This window comes from Hippocampus bargibanti, linkage group LG14 (genome assembly GCF_051943395.1).
Source record: "Hippocampus bargibanti isolate YZ-2025 linkage group LG14, ASM5194339v1, whole genome shotgun sequence".
Taxonomy (NCBI): Eukaryota; Metazoa; Chordata; class Actinopteri; order Syngnathiformes; family Syngnathidae; genus Hippocampus; species Hippocampus bargibanti.
In genome coordinates this window covers 15,756,783-15,779,840 of record NC_142747.1, presented here as the reverse complement: position 1 = coordinate 15,779,840, position 23,058 = coordinate 15,756,783, and the positions used below count along the sequence as shown (strand labels likewise).

General features: G+C 39.4%; 1 protein-coding gene across 4 annotated transcripts; it reads left to right on the top strand.

The window, feature by feature from the left end:
* Positions 1–16: 16 nt before the first annotated feature.
* rtn2a (reticulon 2a) lies at positions 17–21,505 on the top strand. 4 transcript variants are annotated; one of them, XM_089013507.1, is made up of 11 exons: positions 17–58; positions 4,173–4,228; positions 5,318–5,371; positions 6,810–7,253; positions 8,105–8,296; positions 16,046–16,253; positions 17,814–17,952; positions 20,487–20,556; positions 20,653–20,699; positions 20,786–20,844; positions 20,960–21,505. In XM_089013507.1, exons 4-11 carry the CDS (start codon positions 6,989–6,991, stop codon positions 21,210–21,212), a joined length of 1,233 nt encoding a protein of 410 aa, XP_088869633.1. In that variant the 5' UTR covers positions 17–58; positions 4,173–4,228; positions 5,318–5,371; positions 6,810–6,988; the 3' UTR covers positions 21,213–21,505. The 4 variants fall into 4 exon arrangements, with proteins under 4 accessions (XP_088869633.1, XP_088869632.1, XP_088869631.1 ...); XM_089013505.1 differs by lacking the exons at positions 17–58; positions 4,173–4,228 and adding an exon at positions 4,787–4,874 and having other exon boundaries at positions 8,108–8,296; XM_089013504.1 differs by lacking the exons at positions 17–58; positions 4,173–4,228 and adding an exon at positions 4,787–4,874.
* The last annotated feature ends 1,553 nt before the right edge of the window (positions 21,506–23,058 follow it).

The following is a 23,058-nucleotide window of genomic DNA, read 5'->3' as shown; positions in this document are numbered from 1 at the left end:
CTTTACTTCACATTAGGCACACATTTGAATGAAATCTAAGACAAGAATCTCGACAAAGGTAAGGCCCAATTATAATACAGTGAGACCTCAACTTACGAACTTAATTGGTTCCCAGACAGAGTGTGTAAGGCGAAAAGTGTGTATCTCAAAAAGAAATTCGCATAGGAAACCATTAAAATGGGAATAATCCGTTCACGGGTTTCCATAAAATATACTTTTCAACTAAATAAGTCTTAAAACTACACACAGCATGCCTTATTCTATGTATAATAAATGTGCTATTGTATTGTAATGAAAGAAACACACTGCATTGTATCATAAAGTCACTTTATTTACATTTGTGATGGTCATTGATGGCTTGGGTTTCCATAAAATATACTTTTCAACTAAATAAGTCTTAAAACTACACACAGCATGCCTTATTCTATGTATAATAAATGTGCTATTGTATTGTAATGAAAGAAACACACTGCATTGTATCATAAAGTCACTTTATTTACATTTGTGATGGTCATTGATGGCTTGATGGAATGGCGTTGGAGGTCGAAGGTGAATGGGAATTGCTGTTTGGAAAGAGAGGCGTATTACATGATGACTGTAATTAAAGAAATAAACTGTGCTGTAAAAAAGTTTCATTTACCTTTTTGATGGTCGTTGATGGCTTATGGAAGGAGAGTCACCTTCCATAAGGACTGTTGGTAACTTAACCTCTGGTACTGTTCGGTCGTGTGCTTCCGCAGAAGATCACTCCGTCAGCCTTGGTGGGTGTGTATTATGAAAATAGTGCTTATTATAAGGTTTAATTTTCATAAGTTTGACGTTTGTAAAGCAAAAAGTTTGTAAGTTGAGGTGTTTGTAAGTTGAGGTCTCACTGTACTGTATTAAGAAACAATGTAGAATATAAATGATGCCGTCCGATGCTAATGCAGACTTAGGTTACAGTAAAATAGAATGAAAATGTCATCTGTGTAACGGAACAGTTTTAAAAAGAACTCTTTCATTCAATTTGATATACAATACATTTACTATTCTCAGTCCTACCCAATAGTGGCACTTTTACCTTACAATAATTCAGTTGGACCGTCAGGGCCTGCAAGGCCTTCTCTGCCGGCCTAAAAATACCTGAATCACAGACTGATGTTCATTATATTGTATTCAGGAATTCTTTTTAAATAATTCCAAATTGTCTTTCAGATTCGTTTCATTGGTTTTCCCCTGTTGAGATGCTTCCAGATGTGTGTTTTCGTATTTAAGCATTTAACCAATTACATTTCAGCCATTATTTGAAAGGCGCTTATAAATGAAATGTATTATTATTATTAAATGGACAGAAACAGTCGCGGTGGAATATAGCGAACTGTAACGTAACTACTATATGTCTTTTAGGAACACGAATCCCGAAGTACAGTCAAGTCTCGTTATATCGATATTCAAGGGAGTCCGAAAAAATATCGATATAACCGGGACTATCGATATATCCGACCCTGTTTGCATGTAATTTTCTCCGTGCGTGCACGGAAATAGTATCGATATAACCGGGACTATCGATATATCCGATATCGATATAACGAGACTTTACTGTATGTATCAAACACAGCAGTAAATTCATTCATTTGTTTTCCGATCCGCTTTATCTTCAAAAGTGTCGCAGTTTGTGCTGAGGCCTATTACATTAAAAAAAAAATACTGTATTGGAATGCCGCTTTGTACAGAATTAAGGTGACCATGTTAACGATCTAAATTGTGAAGTATAATAACAAAGTATGCTCACTTTCTGGCGTACACGAGCAGGCCGAAGCTGACCAGAATAACCAGCAGGTAAACGTTGGTCGCCTCGTTCCAAGCTTCATGAACAGAGTAGTCCATTGACCGTCCATGCAAAATGCGGCCTAAGCGATCAAACGAAAAAAAACTATGCGCTGTGCAATCGTGTATATAAATCTTATATATAGTAAGTAATCGTTCATATAAAAGAATTGCTCCAAGAAAGCAACCGACTTGTATTGAGCTAAAACGGCTAATTACTTCGCTACGTTGTAAACACAATCACGTCACTTATTTCGCACACTTCCTGTTTCCGGTATATACTTTTTTTTTTCAAAATATACATATGTTAACAGGAAACAGATCATTTAGATCACAGGTGTCAAAGTCAAGGCCCGCGGGCCAAATCCGGCCCGCCACATTGTTTTTTTCGGCCCGCGAAAGCAAATCAAACTTGTTAAATTCCATGATCCATCCATCCATCCATCTTCTCCCGCTTATCCGGGGTCGGGTCGCGGGGGCAGCAGCTTCAGTAGGGAATCCCAGACTTCCCTCTCCCCAGCCACTTCTTCCAGCTCGTCCTGGCGGATCCCGAGGCGTTCCCATGCCAGCTGGGATACATATGATGATTGCTAAAATCTGAGCCAAAATTTCATATTTTTGGATGTCAACCACAATAAAAGTCATTATTCTTGACTTCAGATTTGAAAACGGGTTATTCATTAATTTGCTGTGTGCTCTATATGGAATATTTGAAGGGATTTAACCATTCTAATGGGTTCCCCAAATTCATAACGGCCCTCGAGAGGAAACCATAACTACAATGTGGCCCGCGGCAAAAAATGACTTTGACACCCCTGATTTAGATATACTGTGACTGGAAGATAAAGCATCTTAAAGGACTGGAGTTCTGTTTGTGATGTAATGTAAAGAAAGAGATGCCCATTTCACAGTAAGATCAGAGCATTGTCATCAAATGGTGAGTATAGTTTTTGCTTTTTTGAATGTTGCTGTGCCGATTACCATTTTGTGTTTGGGAGCCTTTTACTGAGCGAGTTGCTTGTTCTGTAGCCACAAAGGGACCTATGTCTTCTTGTGCCGGTCCCAAGCCCGGATAAATACAGAGGGTTGTGTCAGGAAGGGCATCCGACATAAAAGCTTGGCCAAAACAAACATGCGGATCAAACCTCTAAAGATGACACTGATGAGGACACTGATTTGCTGTGGCGACCTCTTCAAGGGAAAAGCCGAAAGGAAAAGAAGATTATTATTATTATTATTTGTTACCAGGGTCAGAAACCAACATGGACCCCTTCATGATCAGTTCTGCGGGCTCTATAGCATAAAATAAGTGTCGATAAAACAGTTTCTTTAACCAATCAGATTCCGAGTTGGCGACACCAAGACCTTCTCGCAGGCCTTTTTTCCTGTTTAACGGTACCCTCTAGTGCAGAGGTTTCCAACGCCTGGGCCGCGGACCACCGTAGCGTATCTTTGCTATCTTACAGCCCACCGTAAGATCAGAATCAGAATCAGAATCAGAATCATCTTTATTGCCAAGTATGTAGAACATACAAGGAATTTGTTTCCGGTAGAACACGCTGCACTAGTATCGTCGTCAAAGAAACTGCTAAATGGCACTATACAGTTCCCTTTTGGCTACTGTTGAAAGAGTTCAAAGAGTTAATGGCTTGGGGGAAGAAGCTGTTTAAATGTCTGCTGGATTTGGTGCGCATGGATCGGTAGCGCCTGCCTGAGGGGAGTAGTTGGAAAAGGTGGTGGGCAGGGTGCGGAGGGTCCAGTAGGATTTTCCGCGCCCTTGTTCGGATTCTTGCAGTGTGCAAGTCCTTGAGAGTGGGTAGGGCGGTGCCAATGATTTTTTCCGCCGTCCTAACTGTCCGTTGAAGTCGGATTTTGTCCATTTTTGTGGCGGCCCCGAACCAAACGGTGATGGAAGAACACAGGATGGATTCGATGACAGCCGTGTAGAAATGTTGCAGCACCTCCTGTGGCAGGCCATTCTTCAAGATAGCAAAATGGGTAAAAAACAATTGCCTTTGGAAAGTTTCTTTATCCGCCGGTCCGTGAAAATATTGTCTGATATTAAACCGGTCCGTGGCGGAAAAAAGGTTGGGGACCACTGCCTTAGTGGACTTGTCGTAAATCACACCACACTTTTCATATGAGTCGCAGCTGTAGCTGCAGTAAAGGTTGTATAGCCATAAAATAGTTAGTAAAGGTTGTATTGATTCAGATGTAACACAACTGAAGGCCTAAGTGTGAAATATACGACTTGCCACTGCACTAATTATATTTTTACCTGTACTTTTGATATCACCTAGTAAATATGAATATCAAATTAATGTAAGGAATTGATGAACATCTGCTAATCACATACTTTTTCGCAGAAATCACCCCATCACAATCACTGGCCAATAAATTGGAGCACCACTTGTTGGACTGGGTTGGTAATTGACAATCTCTTTAACACAAAAATAATTGCTAATACACCGCAAAAGCCCCCGCAAGCCATTGTTTGGACACCTATTAACTCCATATAATCATGAATTGGTATCTGCAGAATTTTATATAGATATTTTATGTGAATACCCCCCACCCTCCAATGCATTTCAATGGCCGTCAATTATACATGGTCATTTGAGTCCATGTGTTCATCTTATTCATTATTGACATCCCCCCCCCATTAGATGCTCAAATGACTGCTCCATGACGACCAGACATCCATGCCATTTTCTCATATGCCTCACTGTTTACTGTAGCTGCACTGCTGCTAGCTGCAGGAGTGGTGTTGATGTGAGAGCAGGCAGAGAGTGGAGGGAGGAGGAGTAGGAAGGGGGTGCACGAGGGGGATGCTGGTGAGAGGCAGGGCGGGGCAACTAAGTGTATGAGGCAGGAAGCTGCTCACGCACATCACCGAGGACCACAGAAGCAGCCTGGAGAGAAGGACCTGAGGCTTTTCCCGCACGGTTCCTTGGCAATACATGAGAGTGGAATTGGGTCTGGGTGGGGGGGGGGGTGTCTTCCAGGCTGGGAAGGCTCAGCGATGTCTTGATGGAATATGGGCCAGGTTTTAGGATTCTCCCATTGCCGTAAGTCTGCTCTTTTTTGCTAGCTTGCGAGTGCATATTCCTGCTTCTCATCACTGTAGCTCAGCATCTTACTATCACCGAGGATATCGAATGATGGCCCTCCTCTTCATCCTCTCCCCTGCTCTTTGGAACACACATGGCTGAATGGAGCAGGAATGTTCTATGTGCACTTAGTTCTACTTGCATGTTTTAGTGCACACATCTAGTAGACTTTAATATGAATTGGAAAAATGTATCGAAATAAATAGTAGTTCCACTTGATCACACAAAATATTTTGAAATATGTATGAATGCATCTTTCATTGGGGGTGCAAAGGTGAAAATAAATAGATTTCACATTCATATCAATGTTTTAGTATAAAAGCCTTGCGTGTTGATTTGACATTGACTGTGAATGAACCGCCAGTTTCATGAAAATAATGCTTTCCTTTGTTTTTTTGCAGAGGAATATGGCTCAGTGGCCTCCACTCCTGATTCAACACCCCCGTGCACCGACGGTATGAATGCAACACATTGACACACTGCGTTATGATTCATTTGAGGTTTTTTTTTAAAAGTGCAACCCGGTTCCTCTCTTCAAAATATCTTAACTGAAGTGCCACAAGTGATTGTGTGCTTCCTTCCTGATCTATCCAACTTTAGCGCTGTTTTTCGACACCAAATGATAAAACAGTGCTGAGGATTTTTTTTTGTGTGGCAACAAAAGAGAAACATTGGAATTGAGGCACGTGGATATTGCAACTGCAGGAAGTAGAATCAAATGACAATATGGAGTTTGTGTCTTTTATTAGAGCTCCTAGACAGAATAGTTATTGAACCCACAATATAATAATAATAATAACAATAATACATTTTATTTTCAAACGCCTTTCAAAACGCTCAAGGACAATATCCGACATTTGCACGGTGAGTCTGTGTGGGCTTGACTCAATGATTAATCAGAAACATTGAATAATGCACTTAGATTAAAAATAAGGCAACAAAGCATTCATATTTTCTTAACTGTCTAAGTCTAATTGTAAAAGTCGAAGTACAGTAAAGTCTCGTTATATCGATATTCTCGGGAGTCCGAAAAAATATCGATATAACCGGGACTATCGATATATTCGACCCTGTGCGCATGTAATTTTCTCCTTGCGTTCATAGAAATAGTATCGTAATAAGTGGTACTATCGATATAACCGATATCGATATAACGAGACTTTACTGTATATGGTTGCAAATGTCTATTTCGATTCAACACCAAACATAATCCGCCTGCTTTCATGAAATCAGAGAATAATTAATTACCGAGATGCTGACTTGAGAGGATTGCGACAATTGAAAGTTAAACAATTGCTCAAAACGTTTATGTGATGGTTAACTCATTCACTGCCATTCACAAATTTATTCGGGAATTGAAAATATGACGGAGAGCGGCATTCCAGAATTTGTTCTGGTTTTGGTTTTACTTGTTTTGGGGCTGATAAAGCGCTGGCCAGACCTCTAACGATGTTTTTCCCTTCCACAGGGGGGAAGCATTTCCCTTTTTTCCATGTTTGCACTTCCTTCCCACTTCAGCTGTTGTTTAAATGCTATATAAACAAATATGTATGTATTGCGTTGTTTTTTTGGACAACCACCCTCATTTCAAGTTTATATAACTCCAGACTCATCTAATTTAGGAATTAATTCTTTTTTTCTGATGAAAATAGGCAGTGTAAGGTTTCTTACGCTACATTGAATGTTTATATAGTCCTAAAACTCAATATTCTGTGGGTCCTGAAATTCGAGTGACAATGACAAAAACCCTGGCACTGGAGTGTACATATTTTTATACATGTCTGGCAGTGAATGAGTGACTTGATTTTGACGCTGCTACAAAAGATATTCAACATTTGGAGTGCAATATATTATTATTATTTTTAATAATTTAATGACTCCAATTTTTTCCAGGTGGTAATGAAGAGTCAGAGCTGCACGAACTGCAAACAGCGAGGGACTACTCCGATGACGAAGAGGTCGTCTACGATGACGACGACACACTGGTCTCTTCCCCGTCAATCTGGGGGACGCCGCGTCAGAACTCCCTCGAGCTGACCTTCTCCTACATTACCATCGCTGAACCTGACGCAATGGGGGCTTCACGCACCCACCTGGAAAGACGCAGGGGTGGCTCCAGGGGAAGTCGTACCTCCCTAGTGCGTACAGACACTCCGGAAACGCCGCTGGACTCGCCCGATGTCGAATGGGACCCGCAAGGCTTCCTGAGTCAGGTCGATGAGGAAGACACGATGACCGCAAGTCCAAGAAGAAGGAGGCAAAATGAAACCGTAACAATGCAGCCAACGGCCCAATCAGACGACATTGAGATTCAGGAAGGTGATGCAGTGATCATAAGTAAGGAGAGCAGTTTTATCTCAACTTTCAATACTTTGTAGTACAATCCATTCCACACAGTCAGACAGAAAATTTCACTAATCAGCTTAAAATCATAACCAATTTTTGGCAGGGGACCTTTTTGCTTGTTTTTGTACTCACTTCAAAGCTGTCAAAGTATTGTTATTGAAGTGAGTTGAGGGACAAAAGTTACGTGGAGCTTTTGCTGCTTGTTCATGCGTACTTCAGATGCATTTTCTTCATCATCAATCCTCTTCTTTCTGCTTTTCCTCTCGGCTTTTCCCTTCAGGGGTCGCCACAGCGAATCATTGTCCTCCATCTAACCCGGTTTTATGCATCCTCATCTCTCACACCAGCATACCTTTTTCATAATCAATAACAATAATAATACATCTATAATAATACATTTTATTTATAAGCGCCGTAATCAAATCATTTTATTTTTTTCAAGTACCGGTAAATTGAAATGATATTAACTCATTCACTGCCATTCACAAATTTATTCGGGAATTGAAAATATGACGAGGGGTGCCATTCCCAAATTACTTCGGGTTTGGCTTTTTCTATCTTGGGTGCCGATTAAGCGCTGGCCAGACCTCTGGTAATGTTTTTTCCCTTCCACGAGGGGGCATAATTTCCCTTTTTTTCCATGTTGGCGCTTTGTTCCAGCTTCAGCTGTTGTTAAAGCGCTATCAAAATCAATATGTATGCTTTGTGGTGTATTTTGTACAGCCGCCCCCGTTGCAAGCTCAGATAACTCCAGAACCATATAACTTAGGAATTAACTTTTTTTTCCTGAGGAAAGAAGAGAGACGTGATGTCATCTGTGATGTCATCCCTTTTTTTCCCAGCAGCAGAAGCATCCTCACCGACCCCCGAGCCTGAGTCAGCTGTCATTTTAGAGGAGCCCCTGCAACTGACTCAGCCCAATTCCATGTCGACGGATGCCGTTGCTCCAGATACTCAGGAAAAGCTGCTGAGCCAGGGGTGGTACTCAGCCCCAAATCCCTTAGACAGCACTACAGTGTGCCCACATAAAGCAGGTACATGTCCTTGTCGTTTTGCCACTTCCTGAATGTCTGTAATGGGAGGGGCACTTCCAATGAGCTCTTGAATGGAAACAGATCCGATTTCACATTGATTGTTTAAGAGTAAGATAAGATGCTCACCCTTGAAATGTCTTCCCTCTTTACGGTGTCTCCACGGCAACCATCTCAGATTGTGTGCTTCTTGCTGATGTCTTCAACATGGTCGCGCCAGACTGTACCACTATATTAGTAACATTTAGTTTTAGTATCTGCAGCTTTGTGCTAACTTTTTGCAGTGTGAGATAACGTCCTTTCTTCCCGCCCGGTGGCATTTGAAGTGGACTGTCACTCGAAACAGAGCTCGGCTTATTTTAGTGGTGTGGGTGTGTTAGGGGTAGCAGTGAACCATGGGACTTTGAATGAATGTGCAGTAAAGCTGCTGACAGAGTTTAGAGTGTCACGAATAAATAGCACACATTAATCTTTTGGAGGGTGCAGGGTGGAGTTTCTCACGCTTATTTCTGTTGCCGCACATCAAACCAACGTTAGGTTTAATCTTGCTTGACAATAAAATTGGCTAAATTGACCATATACTGTGCTATTCCCAAGACGACAGACACTCCCCTACTTACGAACATTTGAGTTACCAACAATGGTACATACAAACATTTTTGTATGTAGTATTCTCTCCAGTTGTACATGTACATATCTTTACAGAGCATATATTTTATGAAATGTTTATTTTTCAGTACAAACCAATACAGGTTACTTATACTAGCCTTAAACACACTTATATAAGCCTTAAATATACATTCCATACAAAATATAGCACTGAAGCAACTTGTGAAAGAATTCACCTTACGAACGACCGTTCGGAACTTGTCTTGTTCGTAAGATGGGGAGCGTCTGTATTCTTCAGTTAGCTTCAGTTTCGCATTTTGCTTATCAAATGTTTGTGGGTCTGTAAGTGACATAATTTTCTAACTCTAAAAGTGTCTTTGTTGCGTCTTTGTTGTGTCTTGGTTTTAACCTCAGAGCAAGTAGTAGTTAGCATAAGCGTAGCATTAGCATAAGCGCCACAGCAACAAACGACACTTTTCTCTTTTTTTCATTTGGTGAAAGACTATTCTTTACACAAAAACTTATCCTGTGACTATAAATTAATTGTCCTTGAGAGTTTTGAAAGGCACTTAGAAATTAAATGTATTATTTTATGATTATTATTTTATTTTATTTTTTACAACCATGACCCAAAGGGATGTTAAGAAATGTGCTTCAAACCTCAGAACTAAGTATATTATCTCACAAAACCTTCCAACTTTGCTTATTTGTTTTAGCTTGCTTCTTTTGTTAAATTGCTAACTGTGGTTTTACTTTTTTATTATTTGTTTTTAATTGTGATTGACTCTACAAATGAGTTGGCATTGGGTAGCTAATCGACCAGTATGTCTCACCAAAAGTCAGTTTTTTTAAATTTTTATTTGTTACTTTTTTTTTATGACGTTGCATAATTAGACCGGTTTGTCTTGTTGCAGCTGCCAAATGTCTCTCTTCTTTTTGAACCACTTGAAATATTTTTTATGTACATAGTCTAGATTTGAAGTAGCAGCTCTGCGTTTGTACAGACAATGTGTTGTACTGGTCATGACTGCACTCTTTCTGAGTTAAAAAAAAACAAAAACTAATCATTGCAGTAGTGGGGGTGGGCCGTGCAGCAGGAAAAGATTATTTTGGGATGCTGAACAAGCAGGTCCTGGCCAAAAACAGCTCAGTAGGGTTGAGGGGAGCACGGCGGGACAGAGAGGGTAGTGAGGCGAAACAGCAGCCAAAATGGCCAGCAAAGGTGAGACAACTTGACTAAAAATTGTGGGTAAAAAAAGAGTGGTGTTATATAACTAATTGTATCTCGACATTGTGCTGATTATACTTTTTAGCCACGTGATTATTGCAGAAGTAGGACTGGTCCTCAGCTTCTTTTGACTCTTGGGGAAAATACTAAAAAGCGGTTGTTGGCCAGGATGATTGTTAGTTTTTCCTAAATTGTCTTGTCTTGAAGCAATTGAGGGTAAACCGAGTGCAGCTTTCAATTTCCTCATTACCATTTTGTTTAAACATACACACTCCTTTTTGTCTTTTGAGTAATTTACCGTTTCAAAGTAACATTGTTCCCTTTTATAACTTGATGATGTAATTCATTGGCACACTTTACCGGTAATGTATCCTAGTTACCAGGTAGTCATGACAACATCTTGAATCATGGTGAGAGTGGAACCAGAGGTTTACTCGAGCCTTCATATCTTACATGACATCATGTTTTTTTGTGTGTTCCCAATAGTTTTCACTTGCTGCAAACCGAATGCTGAAACAATCTACATTTGTGAATATGAATATTCAGTTTTGAACAAGAGAAGGAAAACATTAAATTAAAGCTCGTTGGCGTTTTGGAAGTTAAAACAGTTGCACTCAGCTACCAACGTGCTCCTGCAATACTCAACAGTTCAGAAATTGGAAAGTACGTTTATGTCAGTTTATGTGTGTGTAAATAAAGCTCTTTGGGCTTGGACCATAGTAGTAGCAGGAACAATGTATTCCATTTACCATTTTAATAACATTGGATTTTTCATCTGTTGGGCAATTTCATTTTTTTTTTTTGTGGGGGGGAAGTGGTAGAAGTGTTGTTAAAATAACATGGACTGAACAACTGACGATTACAGTTTGGTTCGGCTACAAATAACGATGCATCAATGATTATTTTTTTTAAATTGCCCACCCCTGCAAAATAGTATCCTTCCTACAATCTAAATTTACCAAATCATGAGCGTGGTATGTGTTAAATAAAGATGTTGGGAAGAAAAACAAAGTTACAGAATTAAATCGTGTATTTTATCATTCTATTTACCCCACCCGGTTCCATCTCAGCTGTTGCTGGGTGACGAAGCGAGGGCGAAACCAAGTGATTGTAGAAAATGGTGCTGACGCCTGGCAGCAGGTGCCGCAAAAGGCCCCTTTTAAATTCCCCTCAACCGCTTGCTTTCCTCTTTCATCTGAGGGCTAAATTTAGCACGATCTGAATGCGTATGTGTCCTATTCGCCGCTCAGGCGTCTCATGTTGGCGGATGGGAAGCACTCTTCTTCCTTGGGTCACGGTTTCTGTCACCTCCAAGATCTTCCTCTGCATCTTAGAAAGCATTGATATTTTGTTATGCTCAAAATTTGAAGTACTTCCCCAGAATCAGAATCATCTTTATTGCCGAGTATGTAGAACACACAAGGAATTTGTTTCCGGTAGAACACGCTGCACTAGTATCATCAAAAAATTTCTAAGTGGCACTATACAGTTCCATTTGGGCTACTGTTGAAAGAGTTCGAAGAGTTAATGGCTGTTTAAATGTCTGCTGGATTTCCCAGTGGTTATCGAAGTTTTTCCACTAAATACCACCTACAAAAATGTTAGCTCTGCACCAAGCGTCATCAGAACCAACATTGAAACGGCAGTCTCATAGCCTTCATCAAAATTTACGTTTTATTTCTATGGAGTGCTGATAGTTAGGTGTATAAATACTCAGACATTTTTTTAAATAATTGCCTTTTACCTTAACTTTTAAAAATTGAAATGCAACATAGTTTTACAGATAAAATCCAATTCTAATTTAAGGTATATGCAATATTTTCATCTACCACTAGAGGGTGGCAATATACTGCTGGCTACTGTTTTGGGGAATACGTATTCCATTTTTTTTACAATTATGTGATTGTCTATATCAGGGGTGTCAAACTCATTTCACATTGTGGGCCACATATGGCCTCGGTAAATGTCAAGTGGGCCGGACCATTAAAATTATACCATACATGCTATAAATAACCAAAATACCGAAACTTGTTGAAAACACACCAAGCACAAAGTTTTCCCACGCGTCTCTGTAAAAAAATACGACGTGGTCCATTTGTCATTGAAAATTCTACACTCCTTATCTACTTTTCACCGTTTGGATAATGATATTTTGGCTAATGAGGGTGTTGAAACTGCGTTGAAAAAGCACCACTCTTCCCCAGAGCATATATTTTATGAAATGTTTATTTTTCAGTACAAACCAATACAGGTTACTTATACTAGCCTTAAACACACTTATATAAGCCTTAAATATACATTCCATACAAAATATAGCACTGAAGCAACTTGTGAAAGAATTCACCTTACGAACGACCGTTCGGAACTTCTGTCTGTCTGCGTCTGTATTCTTCAGTTAGCTTCAGTTTCGCATTTTGCTTATCAAATGTTTGTGAGTCTGTAAGTGACATAATTTTCTAACTCTAAAAGTGTCTTTGTTGCGTCTTTGTTGTTTCTTGGTTTTAACCTCAGAGCAAGTAGTAGTTAGCATAAGCGTAGCATTAGCATAAGCGCCACAGCAACAAACGACACTTTTCTCTTTTTTTCATTTGGTGAAAGACTATTCTTTACACAAAAACTTATCCTGTGACTATAAATTAATTGTCCTTGAGAGTTTTGAAAGGCACTTAGAAATTAAATGTATTATTTTATGATTATTATTTTATTTTATTATTTTATTTTATTTTTTACAACCATGACCCAAAGGGATGTTAAGAAATGTGCTTCAAACCTCAGAACTAAGTATATTATCTCACAAAAGCTTCCAACTTTGCTTATTTGTTTTAGCTTGCTTCTTTTGTTAAATTGCTAACTGTGGTTTTACTTTTTTATTATTTGTTTTTAATTGTGATTGACTCTACAAATGAGTTAGCATTGGGTAGCTAATCGACCAGTATGTCTCACCAAAAGTCAGTTTTTTTTTCATTTTTATTTGTTACTATTTTTTTTTTATGACGTTGCACAATTAGACCGGTTTGTCTTGTTGCAGCTGCCAAATGTCTCTCTTCTTTTTGAACCACTTGAAATATTTTTTTATGTACATAGTCTAGATTTAAACTAGCAGCTCTGCGTTTGTACAGACAATGTGTTGTACTGGTCATGACTGCACTCTTTCTGAGTTAAAAAAAAACAAAAACGAATCATTGCAGTAGTGGGGGTGGGCCGTGCAGCAGGAAAAGATTATTTTGGGATGCTGAACAAGCAGGGCCTGGCCAAAAACAGCTCAGTAGGGTTGAGGGGAGCACGGCGGGACAGAGAGGGTAGTGAGGCGAAACAGCAGCCAAAATGGCCAGCAAAGGTGAGACAACTTGACTAAAAATTGTGGGTAAAAAAAAGAGTGGTGTTATATAACTAATTGTATCTCGACATTGTGCTGATTATACTTTTTAGCCACGTGGTTATTGCAGAAGTAGGACTGGTCCTCAGCTTCTTTTGACTCTTGGGGAAAATACTAAAAAGCGGTTGTTGGCCAGGATGATTGTTAGTTTTTCCTAGATTGTCTTGTCTTGAAGCAATTGAGGGTAAACCGAGCGCAGCTTTTAATTTCCTCATTACCATTTTGTTTAAGCATACACACTCCTTTTTGTCTTTTGAGTAATTTACCGTTTCAAAGTAACATTGTTCCCTTTTATAACTTGATGATGTAATTCATTGGCACACTTTACCGGTAATGTATCCTAGTTACCAGGTAGTCATGACAACATCTTGAATCATGGTGAGAGTGGAACCAGAGGTTTACTCGAGCCTTCATATCTTACATGACATCATGTTTTTTTGTGTGTTCCCAATAGTTTTCACTTGCTGCAAACCGAATGCTGAAACAATCTACATTTGTGAATATGAATATTCAGTTTTGAACAAGAGAAGGAAAACATTAAATTAAAGCTCGTTGGCGTTTTGGAAGTTAAAACAGTTGCACTCAGCTACCAACGTGCTCCTGCAATACTCAACAGTTCAGAAATGGGAAAGTAAGTTTATGTCAGTTTATGTGTGTGTAAATAAAGCTCTTTGGGCTTGGACCATAGTAGTAGCAGGAACAATGTATTCCATTTACCATTTTAATAACATTGGATTTTTCATCTGTTGGGCAATTTCATTTTTTTTGTGGGGGGGAAGTGGTAGAAGTGTTGTTAAAATAACATGGACTGAACAACTGACGATTACAGTTTGGTTCGGCTACAAATAACGATGCATCAATGATTATTTTTTTTAAATTGCCCACCCCTGCAAAATAATATCCTTCCTACAATCTACATTTACCAAATCATGAGCGTGGTATGTGTTAAATAAAGATGTTGGGAAGAAAAACAAAGTTACAAAATTAAATCGTGTATTTTATCATTCTATTTACCCCACCCGGTTCCATCTCAGCTGTTGCTGGGTGACGAAGCGAGGGCGAAACCAAGTGATTGTAGAAAATGGTGCTGACGCCTGGCAGCAGGTGCCGCAAAAGGCCCCTTTTAAATTCCCCTCAACCGCTTGCTTTCCTCTTTCATCTGAGGGCTAAATTTAGCACGATCTGAATGCGTATGTGTCCTATTCGCCGCTCAGGCGTCTCATGTTGGCGGATGGGAAGCACTCTTCTTCCTTGGGTCACGGTTTCTCTCACCTCCAAGATCTTCCTCTGCATCTTAGAAAGCATTGATATTTTGTTATGCTCAAAATTTGAAGTACTTCCCCAGAATCAGAATCATCTTTATTGCCGAGTATGTAGAACACACAAGGAATTTGTTTCCGGTAGAACACGCTGCACTAGTATCATCAAAAAATTGCTAAGTGGCACTATACAGTTCCATTTGGGCTACTGTTGAAAGAGTTCGAAGAGTTAATGGCTGTTTAAATGTCTGCTGGATTTCCCAGTGGTTATCGAAGTTTTTCCACTAAATACCACCTACAAAAATGTTAGCTCTGCACCAAGTGTCATCAGGACCAACATTGAAACGGCAGTCTCATAGCCTTCATCAAAATTGACGTTTTATTTCTATGGAGTGCTGATAGTTAGGTGTATAAATACTCAGACATTTTTTTAAATAATTGCCTTTTACCTTAACTTTTAAAAATTGAAATGCAACATAGTTTTACAGATAAAATCCAATTCTAATTTAAGGTATATGCAATTTTTTCATCAACCACTAGAGGGTGGCAATATACTGCTGGCTAGTGTTTTGGGGAATACGTATTCCATTTTTTTTACAATTATGTGATTGTCTATATCAGGGGTGTCAAACTCATTTCACATTGTGGGCCACATATGGCCTCGGTAAATGTCAAGTGGGCCGGACCATTAAAATTATACCATACATGCTATAAATAACCAAAATACCGAAACTTGTTGAAAACACACCAAGCACAAAGTTTTCCCACGCGTCTCTGTAAAAAAATACGACGTTTCCACTTGTCATTGAAAATTCTACACTCCTTATCTACTTTTCACCGTTTGGATAATGATATTTTGGCTAATGAGGGTGTTGAAACTGCGTTGAAAAAGCACCACTCTTCCCCCTAGTGGACAATCCTTGAATTGTACATCATTTTAAAAAAAAGAATTCTATGTCGTTCATGCATTTTTTCCACTTTTGAATTATCCTGCGGGCCCGATAAAACCTCCTTGTGGGCCGGTTCCGGCCCGCGGGCTGTATGTTTGACACCTCTGGTCTATATAGTATCGTGAGCTTTTTTTTATTATGCCAACCTCCGCAAAATATCCTTGATAATTACCGTATCATGATATTCACATCGTGATAATTGTATTGTGACGTTACAGCCTTACTCGCCACATGGAAAACGTAAACTTTTCACCCTCTTGATTTTACAGCATGAAAAGCATTGTTTCCCCTAATTTCTTTTCTCACTCCTCTGGTCGTCGTATCTTCCAGTCATGGACCTGATCTACTGGAAGGACACGGAGCGAACGGGAATGGTCCTGACAGGCATCGTGGTGGGCCTCCTATGCCTGTTCCAGCTCAGCATCATCACCGTGATCTCCACGGTGTCTCTCGCCATCGTTTGCATCACCATGTCAGTGCGCATCTACTACAAAATCCTCCATGCCCTTAACTGGGGTGATGGAGAACATCCGTTCAAGTAAGTGATTTTCTTTTCGTGTTGTGTCATTAGGATTGGTGATATTTCCCATATGTGAAAAAAATTTGCTTGGTGGTACCTCAAATGTTGAGTTCTTATTTTTAGGACTCGCCAAAAACTTTGGAAGGACTCAAATTTAGGCAATTTTAAAACAGTTATCTAAGTCAAAGTCAGCTTCATTGTCAAATATGCTAATAGGCATGACATACAGCACAGATGAAATTAATGTCCTCTCGGACCCAGCGTGCAAGGCACTTATAAGGCTCAAAAAGACATAAAATTGACAACACATGACAATACATGTAATTTCTGTATGTAAAGTGAGGTAGTGACGTATATAAAGTGACGTAATGTAGTAATGCAAAAAACAAACAACAAGAAAGGGTTGAAGTGGTTGATGTGAGGTCTTGCAGAGAAAATGAGAAAGAACAAAAAATAGAGTTCAGGATGATAGTACTGAACAGTAATTAGTGGCATTTGTAGCCTGTGTAAATCTTTCACCCTTTCGAGGCCATAATCTGAAAATTAGATTTTTGGGAGAAATTTTATGCGGAATCAGTTTATTGGCTTCTAAAAGTCACATAAATTAAGAAATGTTTTTTTTTTTTTACAAATCAGGTAACATCCGACTTACGACCACCCGTAATTACAACCACGAACCCCAGACCCTCACTCTCGCACAGCAATCGACAGTGTGTTGGCACCAGAGGGGGGGAGTTCGCGAGTCATTTAGCCTCCGAGTCTCTATTCAACATTTTGAATGGATTTCAACTTACGACCGTTTGGTCGGAACGGAAGTCGGTCGGAAGTCGGATGTTACCTGTATTTATAATATTGATCATAAATAAAATGTCATCCGCATTTCTATTAATTTTATAGATAAAACCGTAGATGGTAGAGTTTATACAGCTGAATACAAACATAGGAAACCATTTTTATGGATATTTAGGAACAAACAAACAATATAAAACCGAGCAAAGTAATTTGCACTCACTTGGAGTAATTCTGATGCAATCTTCTGTTGACGGCCGAAAAGTGCCACATCTCGTTAGATATCGGAAGAATGAGGTACTAACTTGTACCCACAGCGAATTTGGGAAGAAACTTAGTCTCCTTTATTTTCTACGAGTAAAAATTTATGACGTACTCATTTGTACCATCAGTATCAAAAGCGTTTAACAGAAAATGTACTTATAAAAAAATGTTGGATTCAAGGGTCTGAACCGAGTTGGCTGAATTTGACAGAACCTTTTAAGAATGAATAACCCAAAAATAGGGTCAAATTGACTCAAGTAAGGTTCGTCTGTTTTTGGCCCATAATTGGATTATTTTTGACCCAACCGTCTTTGTAATACAGTAAAGTCTCGTTATATCGATATTCAAGGGAGTCCGAAAAAATATCGATATAACCGGGACTATCGATATATCCGACCCTGTTTGCATGTAATTTTCTCAGTGCGTGCATAGAAATAGTATCGATATAACCGGGACTATCGATATATCCGATATCGATATAACGAGACTTTACTGTATCTGTTATCTTTTGAATGCATGTAACAGGTCATACTTGGATATGGACATCAGTTTTAGTGGAGAGCAGAATGAGTTGCACATGCAGAAGGTCATTGTCATGACTCTGTGTGCTGTAGACTGCCTGAAAAGACTCTTCTTTGTCGACAACCTCTTTGAATCCCTTAAGGTGAGAAAAAGCGACCGATCTCATGCGCGTATGTTCCTGCTGTCCTTCCGAGACCTGCCCTCCTTGTCATTCATTTTTACTCTTTCATTCTCTCACTTTTAATGTCACCCGTCCTAACTCGCTCCACATTACTGGTTGTAACAGCAATTCTCATTCAGTACGCTCCAGGCCAGGTGTCAAGCTGCCAAATTTAGCCAATGCCACCTCCGGCGACTGTCATGCCACATCTACATATTTGCAGGATTCATGTGGCTCCAGTTTGTCTTGGTGGTCTATATTTTAGGACCAAAGCAAAAATATTTTAATAATAATAATAATAATACATTTTATTTATAAGCGCCTTTCAAAACTCTGTGTGACATAGTACTATCTTATCTCCAAATGAATCATATAAAGTTAATGTGAGTCAAAACAATCCTTCCTAAAACTGGGTGTCAGCATTCAATTATTTTCAAGAAAAACTTAGCTGTCCTAAAATTCCATTTTAATTTTTCTTTCATAGTAAAATCTAATGTTAAATAAGTATGCTGCCATCTCGCGATTGTTAGTGGACAGCTTTGTGGGTCCTGCAACAATTTTATTTTGCACATGTATTTCCATGGTTAATAAATCTCCCTTAGTGCATCCTTATTTGTAACATCACTGCCCAAAATAGCTATTAATGGCATGCGTTTTTACATCGAATTTGAGACTTAGCGATCCTGTAAACCGCTTGTGAGCTAAACGGTTCCGCCCTGGGGACCTTCCAATGTCAACCCTGACCTGGCTGGAATGTGATATGACACGTAGCAGCTGGAGGGAGGGTATACGTAGATGGAGGCCCTCCCCATCTAAGATCTTTATGTCCCATATTGGGAAACACTTGACACCATTGATGCCGTTACTTTTTTTGTATAGATTTTTATTGATAGGGCACATTCCTAAATCAGCAAGCGTGAAAATTTGATTTTCTCCATTGTTCAATGGTGACATGGTGGCAATAGGTATATAAGGGCCGTATATAAAAGGGAGAAAGGCAACCTCAGATTTTGGGCCTATTTCCTATTCCTTCCATTCCCGAATGTATTCAAGAATTGCAAATGTCAGCTCCATTTGCATCACTTGTCAGTGCGCATCTACTAAATCCTCCATGCCTTAACTGGGGTGATGGAGAACATCCGTTCAAGTAAGTGTTCTTTTCGTGTTGTACTCTGGATTGTTTTTTCCCATATGCAACAAAGGGTTGGTGGTACCTTTTTTTATGTTAGCGTTTTGTTGGACCGCCAAAACTTTGAAGGACTATAAAAGCAATATGTATGTATTGCATTGTATTTTGGACAGCTGCCCTCATTTCAAGCTCATATAACTCCAGACCCATATCATTTAGGAATTAACTTTTTTCTGATGAAAGAAGAGAGTCTAAGGTTTCTTGCGCTGCATTGAATGTTTATGTAGTCCTAAAACTCAATATATTGTGGGTCCTGGAATTTGACCGACTGTGACAAAAAACCCTGGAGAGTGGAGACATTTTTCACATGTCTGGCAGTGAATTAGTTAAGAAATGGTTGTTTTGATTTCTAAATTTAATCCCCCGCCTGAAACACTTGTGTAGCATATTTTATTTCGAGTAAAACCGCTTTCAAAGATACCGTGATACCTCAGTTTACGAACCCCTTGGCTTACGAACTTTTCGGTTTTCGAACGTTACATTTATGAAAATTTTACCTTGGCATACGAACTATTTTTCGGGATACACATGGAGCGCCACAATGAGTGATGTGTCGTTCGCGAACGAGCCCGTTCTCCTAACAAGAAAATGACAGCCAACTGTTTTTGTCCCCTATTCCCGCCCCCAGTCTTCGGTTAAAGTCACGTGATTGGTCAAGAACGCAGCAGTTAGGGGGGGGGGGTTAAACATTAAAGAGACAGGCAGCCGACAGTGGGAGAGTTTCAACTTTGAATAGTTCAAAAGCAGAGTGTAGACTGCAAGGTTAAAATATCCCATCAATCAGGCTCTACAAATAACCCGCACAAGCCATCTGTACACTTGATGCAAAAAGCTATCAACCCAGCTAAACAGAACACACTTGATGAGGAACAAGATAAAATTATCGCCGAGAAAGCAACTACAAGACATCATTCCTCAAGATGGTGAAAGAAGAAGGCTACGTTCCTCATCAAGTGTTTTATGCTGATGAAACCGGTCACTCCATTCCATCAAGCCATCAATGACCATCACAAAGGTAAATAAAACAACTTTATTATACGTACTATTTTTTTCTTTAATTATAATACGATAGCACATTTATTATACATAAATAAGGTATTTTGTGTAGTTTTAAGGCTTAGAAAAATAGAAAGTAGAAAATTATGTTTCGTGGGGACCTGGGAACGGATTATTCTCATTTTAATGGTTTCCTATGGGAAATTAATTTTTGGGATACACACTTTTCGCCTTACACACTCTGTCTGTGCTAACCAATTAAGTTCATAACCAAGTTATCACTGTATAATGTTTTGGGCACAATAATGTATTTTTTCACCTTGCTTTGTAGTTGCTGTTCCTGATATATCTTCTTACTTTTCTGGGTGATCTGTGCAATGGCCTAACGCTCCTCATCATCGGTATTAATTCACTTCTGGAAATATTCACCAACCTCTCGCTTTGCCTTTCTTATGAACTTCTTTTGTGGCTTTTTCCCCCCCTTCCACTCTGTGCAGGCGTAATTGCTCTCTTTTCTTTGCCGCTTTTCTACCGACGGCGTCAGGTAAACTCTTTTATGTCCCTTCTAAGGTTGCTGTCATGCCCTTCATTTGTATATTCAACCATTACATGTCTGTTCATGTGTTTCAGGAGCAAGTGGATGTTGTCATTGCAAAGATCCAGGCTCTCATTGACAGTGTCAAGGACTTGTGAGTACAGCGCCACCTTGTGGTATTGGTGGATATGTGTCTAGATTACCTGAATAGTGGGTCTAACTTTTTTTTCTCTACATTTCAAATCCACCATTATGTATCTTTCGCTCAGCTTCCGAAGACTCGCCCACGGTGGTGCCGTACCGCGCGATCTGACATCGGGTGGTGCCAAACCTAAAATCCAAATAAAAGACTTATGGATGACAGGATCTCTCAGAGCTGTGGGCCATCGCCCACATTTCTTACCCAGCAAGCAGTTCCAGCGTCATATGACTGAGCTGCTGTGTTCCGGAAGGAAGTTTACTATTAGAACTGTGTATAAGTTATTATTTTTCGAGAAGCGATTCTTAATCCGGATGGATTGAAAAAAAAAACATGTTTTTGTTTGTTTGTTTGTTTGTTCGTTTGTTTTTCAAAAGTGTCTGTTGAAAGCTGTCGTCCAAATGAGGCTCTTGGCACCCCGTATGGAAACTTGTATTGACCTGACATCATCATTTACAGCAGCATCTCAATGACAGTTTGGGTGCGTGATATTTTGTGAATACATTAAATGCATTGTAACGACTGTTGTGAATGTATGAATGTACGTATCTGTGTGCCTGTGAGGAAGGGAGTCACTCAAACAATTAATTAAAGTCACTTTTTGTCCTTTTCCAGACCTAAACTTTCCTTTTTTTCTCTCATCACAGTCAGTTTCATTTTGATGGTCAGTTGTCAGCCAAGTTAACTCTATTAGGTGAAATGAAGAGGTGGCGGGTCGAACCATCCCCTTTGGTGTGAAGTTTGCATGTTATCCCCATGGCCATTTTCTCTGGGTACTTTTGTTTCCTCCCACATTCCAAAAGCATGGGTGGCATTTTAATGGAACATTGAAAATTGTCCGTAGGGTGTGATTGTTGACGCATGGTTTTGTCTATGTGCGGCCACCGGTTCAGGGTGCCCCCCCCCCCCCCCCCCCCCCCCCGCCTACTGCCCAAAGATGGCTGAGAATGGCTCCAGCACACCTGTGACCCTTGTAAGGACAAGTGGATTTGAAAATGGATGGATGAAATATAATCTACATTTATACTTTTTATGGAAATGATGAATACATACTAACGTAAGTATACAACAATGTATATACAGTATATATTTTTTCTTAACTGTCAACATGGTTGACTCGGTTTTTTGACAAACTTTCGGAGAATCCAATTCTTGCCATGCTGTTATTGTTTTTGGCCACAAGAGGGTGACAAAAGTCCAGGGTTCAATATGGCTCGCAAATTTCATCCAAAATAAAGGCCACTGGACAATTGAATTAATATGTGTAATTAAATTTTGAATAATTCCGATATCAAATAAAAAGATATTATGAAAAAAAATGTGATTTAAAAACTTAGGTGCAAGTTGTATTCAGCTTTGGTCCCGAAGACGTTTTAATTGAATTACATTTATGTATTTAAGAAGCCTTCTCACTCAAGTGTACGTAGTGTGATGTTCAAACTGCAGAAAGTTACAGCCGCTTTCAATAATAGAAAATTTACTTATTAGTACTTGAAAATATTTATTTTGTTTATAACGAACATTACCACTGCAACCTTATTATTGGTTAATGTGTGACTGTAAAGTGACATCGAGAGTTTTGAAAGGCGCTTATAAATTAAATGTATTATTGTTATTATTATTATGTGCTGATACTTGAAAATAATTTTAGAAGGTGGTACTTTAATTTTATAGTATTAAAGATAGACGGCCACTGTAAATTTTCAGGATGGAGTCCGCTATTAATGTAGGTCAGTGGGTGTAAGAGTAGCTGGAAAAAAAAAAAACAAATTAAAATCTACATTTGAGATGTTCAAAACGGCACACACAGAAGCTGATGTCAAAGTCATAAAAATAATTTTGCTCCCACGAAAAAGTTATTCCCTGTTCGAGTTGACAAGAAATGAACCTCAAGCAAGGTTCATAATGTGAAGTGCCCCACGTGAAGTGGGCGGAGTTATGCAAATACACCGAGGATACAAAAGCCCAGGTTCGCCCACAGCAGCCTATTGTCATTCGAATTGGGTGAACGTTAGTCCACCCGCCAATCCGTCGTAACAATGACCGAAGTCCCTTGAAATACGACGTGTTATTTTTTTCAGTAACTACTAGCTTTTTCTTTTTTATTCCAAACGTTAAACTCCACGGTCCTCATGTGGAAACCCACCGACTGACTTCAGTGAATGTGCC

Coding starts and splice junctions, on each gene's coding strand:
- rtn2a (XM_089013504.1), top strand. CDS start 4,844: ATGGGCCAGGTTTTAGGATTCTCCCATTGCC. Junction 20,557..20,652: donor CCTAACGCTCCTCATCATCG/GTATTAATTCAC, acceptor CACTCTGTGCAG/GCGTAATTGCTCTCTTTTCT. Junction 20,845..20,959: donor ATTGACAGTGTCAAGGACTT/GTGAGTACAGCG, acceptor TCTTTCGCTCAG/CTTCCGAAGACTCGCCCACG.